We start from the raw sequence: 6,178 nt of genomic DNA, 5'->3' as shown, positions 1-6,178 counted from the left end.
TCACGATTAGGACTATTACACAGCTCACGGAGGTGAGAGCCCTGAGCTCAGCATGCAGTAAGTGTGCATCTTGGATGCCACAGACAGGTGCGGTGGGGTCTGAACTCCTCCCCAGGCTGCCCGGGGGACCACCTCAAGGGCCCGCTTGGGACGCTCTGTGCGCGACCCACGCGGGGCTTGGGCGGAGAGGAGGGGGTCCGTCCAGCACCCTGGACAGCGCCCCCCCGCCCCCACAGAGCCTCTTCCGCGTTCCTGCTCCTTGGGTCCCGCCCGACGCCCCGAAGTACCGAATGTGGTCTGCGGGGGTAGCCGTTGCCCCGCCAGCCGGTCAGGGGCCGGGAGCCCGCAGCAGATGGGCGGGGGACGCTTGCCAGTTTACGGCAGCAACGGCCACGCGTCGCGGAGGCGTGCCGGGGGGTCGGGAGGGGGCCGCTGCTGGGCCGGGTGGGGGCGATGAGGACACGCCCCCCCGCGTTCTGGTCACGTGAGCTCCGACTGCTCCGAAGGTGCAAATCGGAGTCCAAGGCAACAGAAACGAAAATGAACTCCAAGGATCTCTGGGTTGGTTCTTCTTTGGGGTTCAGTTTCCCCAAGGGTAGGGGGACCAGGTGGTTCCTGACCTCAGCGGCTGCCCCGGAGGGAGTCTTGGGGTCCAGGCACTTCGCCGGCTTCCGGGGAGGAGGGCGCGCCCCAGACGTGCTCTCTTGGGCTCAGTTCCCTGCTCAGCTCCGAGCAGCTGGTGGCGCTCGTTTCTCGCCCTCTTGACCTTGGTAGGGTCTGCCTGGGGCTGGGGCCCGGCGGTGCCGCTGCAGCCGCGGGGCTCCCTGTCTGTCCTGAGTGGGGTTCGGTGACCCGCTGAGCTCCACGTAGGGACCGAAGGAAGACGGGCGAGTCGGAGAGGAGGGGCACAGCCTCCCAGTCCCATTCTTCACCTCTGGATCGGCGCAGCGATGGTTCCAACAGGCCCCACGTGTCCCGCGCCCCGCCACAGATGGGACACGAAGGCGGGAACGGGATCCCCGGGGACACCAAGGTCCCCCTTTCTAGCCCCACCCTGCTGAGGAATAAAGGCGGGGCAGGGCGGGGCGGGGCTGGCGGATTCTCTTTAAAGCCCGGCTGCGAACGCGGGCTCCCTGCGCTCCGCCCTCTTCGGCCCTGTCTCCTCTCGCGCTGGTCAGGCACGGAGCTCCCTTCTCAGAAACCCACAGGGCCGCCACTTTCTCGCGGAGCATGGGGCTGCCTCGTAGGGAAGGGGATGCAGCCGAGCTGCGCAAGGTAGGAGCCCGGGATGGCAGAGGGCGGGCGGGCCTCGGGTCACGACAGCCCTAACGGTGGCTTCTGCGCCCACCCGTGCGCCGCAGAGCCTGAAGCCGCTGCTGGAGAAGCGCCGGCGCGCGCGCATCAACGACAGCCTGAGCCAACTCAAGGGGCTCATCCTGCCGCTGCTGGGCAGGGAGGTGAGTGCGGGGTCCGCGCCAGTGGGGGCGTGGAGGGAGCGCGCGTGGTCCCCAAGGCCGAACCTGGAGGACACCCACGCAGAAGCGGACCCGGCGCGCGGGGCTTCAAACTTTCGAGCGCGCGGGGATTAAGCCGGCTGCGGTGGCGCACCGCTGTTACCCTAGCCCGGGAGTTCCAAGTTCCAGGCGAGCCTGGCCACACAGTGAGTTCGGGGTCATCCTAGACTCCATAGCGAGACCCTATCTGTTTTCCTACGTGGCCCGGCTCAGAACTCCCGCTACTCGAAGCTGGAAAAGGCAGACATCCTGGAAATGACTGTGCACTTCCTGCAGGAGCTGCCGGCGTCCCCCTGCCCCGCCGCCGCGTCCGGTGAGTGAAGCCACACCTGACCCACCCCTGCCTCGCGTCCCAGCCCTCACCCCATGCCGCCCCTCACACCACTTTCCTCCCGCAGCGCCCACGGACAGCTACCAAGAGGGCTACCGTGCCTGCGTGGCGCGCCTGGCGCACGAGCTGCCGGCCTGCGGCGTCCTGGAGCCCGCGCTGAGTGCACGCCTGCTGGAGCATCTGCGGCGGAGCGCCTTCTGCACCACCCCAGACGCCAGACCCTCCTTGTCGCCCTCGCCGCCCGCGCCAGCGTCCTCCCCGCCAGGACCGCCCAGCGCTGGCCTCTGGCGGCCGTGGTAGCCCCTTGGCAGGGCCACAGAGCCAGCTGACCGCGAGCAGCCTGGCAGGCCGAGGGAGCTCTTGGCAGCAGCCGCCTTTCCTCCACCGCGGACCAGCCCAACATGGGCAGGAAGACCAAAAGCGGATGTCTGTGACCCAGTGGCAAACCGAAGGCCTGGAGGGCTCAGCTGGAGGAAATGAGGGACGCTGCTCTGCTTCACTGTGAATCTGGATAGGAAAAGGCTGTGGGAGCCAAAGAAACCCCGTCCTGGCTGGAGGAGGTGGCTGTGGGACCAGGCCAGCCACAAGTGCCTGTGCCTTGAGTGACACACCTGCCCTACCACTGGCACCTGGCCAAGCAGCTCACCTGGCCAGGTGCAGCCATCTGCTCTGACTAGCACTGCCCTCCCAGCTCTGCTCAGGCCTACTTCCTGCCCAGCTGGGCGTGGGAACCCTGGGACACCCAGTAGCCATGGCCTGAGGGGCTTTGTCAATGACTGGGATTACAGGGTACAAGGAGCACGTAGGCCCCAGGCCTGGAGCCCCAACCACCACTCCCAGGCTACCAGGTGCCAGGGAGGGGGCAGAGAGCCCCACGGCCTCTCTAGGGGGTCTTGGGAACAGTCTAGCTCCCCAGGCATTAATACAGCACCAAGGCCATGTGGTCTTGGGAACAAGAATGAGCTGCGCTGTGGCTCCAAAGGAGCTGTTACTTGGGAGGACAGCAAGAGTGACACAGGACAGCGAGAGTGACACAGGACAGCAGAATGAAGAGCAGGCTGCCTCAATTGCTCCTTCAGACGACACTGCTGCTTGCTCACAGATGAGAGCCAACTGGACCCCGGAAGCAACCTGCTCCCGAGACATCTCTTTCTTCCTGGCAGAGGCCAGGCAGCCTGCTGTGAGGACTCAGGGGTGGGCCTGCAGATAGAGGCACCCACAGGGGTGTGCCAGAGAGAGGGGACACTCCTGTTTCCTTGGCAGTCGTGTTCTGTCATTGCCTGGGGATTTGCTGAGCACTTCAGGAAGGCCAGAGTGCTTCTTCGGTCAGTCCAGGATGAGCAAGCTGTGTGGGAGAGCAGGACACCTGGGGAGAGCGGGCAGACTGATGGGGAAAGGGCCAGTCAGCAAGTCAGCCGGAGCCCCACCGAGCGTGATGCCTTGGGCCCTGGTTTGGGAGGCAGGATATGGGGAAAGGCACTGGTGCCAAGACAGAAGGGCGAGGCCACAGCAGGCCGTGGTGTGCAGGGCTGGGGCTCTGGCCTCTGCACCCTTCGAGAGCTGAGGGGCCTCATGAGCGTTCAATAAACACGGTGCTCAGTGAACAGATGCTGGGTGCATGCAGCCTGGCTTTGCACTAACTCGCACCGTGGACCCAGCCTCCCTTTGGAAGGTTTCCTCCTGAGGCCCAACGTTTGCTTCTCTGAGCTGCCAGGAGCAGGTAGAGAAGCCGAGAGGCAGGGAGCCCTGGTGAGGTCACCCTACAAGTGCTGGGCTCCTCCTCAAATTCCAGGCTCCTGTCTCCAGGAGTATACTGAGGGACCTGACTCATTTAACACCTGGGGTGGTCTTACCCGGACCCAGCTCCTCCTGCTTCCTGCCACTCAGTCTGGGGCTTGCATGATCTGGCCCTTCTCGAACCTTCATGCAGCAGCTGGGGAGAGGTGCGTGTGGACAGGGTGAGTCACAGATCAGGTGCTCCAGGATCCTGCCTGGGACACTGGCCAGCCAGGCCCTGGCATGCCTGGGCGGGTGAAGTTCAGGCTCCAAGGCAGAAGCCTGAGCTGCTCAGCAGGATGTGCAGAAGGCCTCACCAGGATTCCCGGCCCAGCTGTACGCAGGACGCTGACCTCCTCCCTCCTCCCCCCAAACCACCTGGGGCTGGGTGCCTGGACGCCACCACCTCCACCTGATGGCTGGAATGAAACTGTGTGTGTGTGTGTGTGTGTGTGCGCGCGTGCGCGTGCGCGTGAATGAATGGCGGGTGCCTTTCTTCCTTCTCCCTTCCCTCCCTTGTTTCCTTCCTTTCTTTGGAGGCAGGGTCTCACTATGCAGCCCAGTCTGGCTTCAAATTCATGGCAGTCCTCCTGCCTCAGCCTCCTGAGTGCTGAGATTATAGGTAGGATTATAGGTGTGCACCACTTCTCTCTCCTTCCGGATGAAACCCAGGCCCTTGTGCATCCGAGGCAAGGGCTCCACTGAGGCACACATCCAGGCCACAAAGGGCATCTTACAACCTTTACCAAGTCCCAAATCGTGTCCAGTGTCCAGCTCTCTGGATACCTGCTATACTGTATTTTTGAGACTGAATCTGACTCCTTCCTGTCGTCAGCCCAGCTGGAGAAAAGCCCCCAAGTCCTCCTCTCCTTTAATCTGTGGGTGAAGCCATTGTGGGATTGCACATCTGTAATTGCCGTACCCTGGGAGGCTGAGGCAGGTAGGAGGACTGCAAGTTCAAGCCCAGCCTGGGCATGGTACTGTAGCGAGTTAAGAAGATGCTGTCTCAAATATAAAATAAAAAGAGGGCTGAGGGTGTAGCTAAGTGGGAAGGCCCTGAGTTCAGTGCCCAGTACTCCAAAACAAAACAAAACTAGTAGGTGAAACAACTCCATGCCCCCCACAAGCAGAGGCCCAGCTGCCTGGGAGCCTGGCCTGCTGCAGTGAACTCTTCAAGGGAGACGAGGAGGCCCTGCTCCGGCACCAGGGAGGCTGCAGAGGCCAACGCCAGTCTGTGGCAGTGGGGCTTCGGGTGGGCTGCTCGGGAGAGTTCCTCTCGGAAACCCAGACTGCCTCGACATCCCTGTCAGGGATTAGAAAGCCTCTTTCTGGCCATACACCCGAGATCAAATTTACTTTTTATTTTATTATGTATGTAGGGTTTGTTTTTTTGTTTTTGTTTTTTTTTTTTTGGTGGTACCAGGGATTGAACTCAGGCCCTGGTGCTTGCCAGGGAAGCGCTTATTCTACTGAGTCATCTCCTCAGCCCCATATATAGGTTTTTAAAAATTATTATTATTTTGATTTTTGTTGAGATGGGGTCCTGCTTTGTACTACAAGGCTGGACTTGAACTCACTATGCAGCCCACAGTGACTTCAGGCTCCCAGCAATCCTCCGGCCCTAGCCTCCCAAGCCCTGGAACTCATGTGTGCACCAGCCTGTTTTTTTTCGAGACAGCTACAGCTATGTAGCCCAGGCTGCCCTGGATTACAGGAATTTTCGATTCCCCTGCCTCAGCCTCCAGGGTGTGGAGATTATAGGAATATGCCACCACGCCTAGCTTCGCTATTTATCCCTTTGCCTACTTTCCTTGCCTGACAGGCGGATCAGCCTGCTGGAGAAGAATGCGCCCAGCCAGCAGGGGTCGTTTTCCTGGATTGCACTCATGTTCCCCCTCCCCTGCCCCCAGTACTGGGGTGGGACTGAGGGCCTCACACGCACTAAGCCCGGGCTTGAGTCCCTTGAGCCCCTCGGGGGAGTGTGGCTGCCGGCCGTGCACACCCCTGTGCATGTGCCGTGTGTGTCGGGTGTGTGTCCGGGGCTGCGACCCTTCCCGGAGCTGCCCGGGCATGCCACGCGGGGGAGAAAGCACCGCCTATGGGGGTTCACGGTGAGTCATTAGTTTCACTCGGGGCTGTCCGGCTAAGGCGGAGCCCGAGGGCTTCCAGGCTCGCTAATAAAACATGAATAATGGTTTCGGGGCGTGAGAAAGGTGGGGGATGGCACCCCTGCGCACAGTGTCTGGCAGCCGACCTCCACAGGGGCAGACGGGAGCTGGGCCTGGTGGCTGTCATAGGCTGGGCTCTGTAAACTCCAAGCCACCTCTGCAGGGGCTGCAGCTGACCTCTTCCTGTTGGGTGTATCAGGATTTTCTGGTCCCCTTCCTGTTGGAGGAGCACCTCCCTACTGCCTGCTAGCTAGGGTTCATTCTGCTCTTTATACCTTGGGTTTCTCTTGCAAGAGAAGCCATGGGATATTTAAACTTCTGCGTCTCACATATTTCACTTAATGTGATCAGATCCAGGTTCTGCAGGGATTACATTTTTAAATTTAAAA

General features: G+C 61.2%; 1 protein-coding gene across 1 annotated transcript; it reads left to right on the top strand.

Annotated features, from left to right (window-relative positions):
* Positions 1-1,135: 1,135 nt before the first annotated feature.
* Positions 1,136-3,898, top strand: Hes2 (hes family bHLH transcription factor 2). The gene is made up of 4 exons (XM_004639624.2): positions 1,136-1,275; positions 1,362-1,457; positions 1,728-1,827; positions 1,913-3,898. Exons 1-4 carry the CDS (start codon positions 1,231-1,233, stop codon positions 2,143-2,145), a joined length of 474 nt encoding a protein of 157 aa, XP_004639681.1. The 5' UTR covers positions 1,136-1,230; the 3' UTR covers positions 2,146-3,898.
* Positions 3,899-6,178: the final 2,280 nt, after the last annotated feature.

This window comes from Octodon degus, unplaced genomic scaffold, assembly GCF_000260255.1.
Source record: "Octodon degus isolate 3935 unplaced genomic scaffold, OctDeg1.0 scaffold00113, whole genome shotgun sequence".
NCBI lineage: Eukaryota > Metazoa > Chordata > Mammalia > Rodentia > Octodontidae > Octodon > Octodon degus.
Note: the sequence above shows the minus strand (reverse complement) of the source record. Positions and strands in the feature narration are given on the sequence as shown.

Excerpts from the sequence above, each read along its gene's own strand:
- Hes2 (XM_004639624.2), top strand. The coding sequence starts at position 1,231 with ATGGGGCTGCCTCGTAGGGAAGGGGATGCAGCCGAGCTGCGCAAG. Across the intron at positions 1,276-1,361 it reads ATGCAGCCGAGCTGCGCAAG|AGCCTGAAGCCGCTGCTGGA; the intron begins GTAGGAGCCCGG and ends CGTGCGCCGCAG. Across the intron at positions 1,458-1,727 it reads TGCCGCTGCTGGGCAGGGAG|AACTCCCGCTACTCGAAGCT; the intron begins GTGAGTGCGGGG and ends GGCCCGGCTCAG.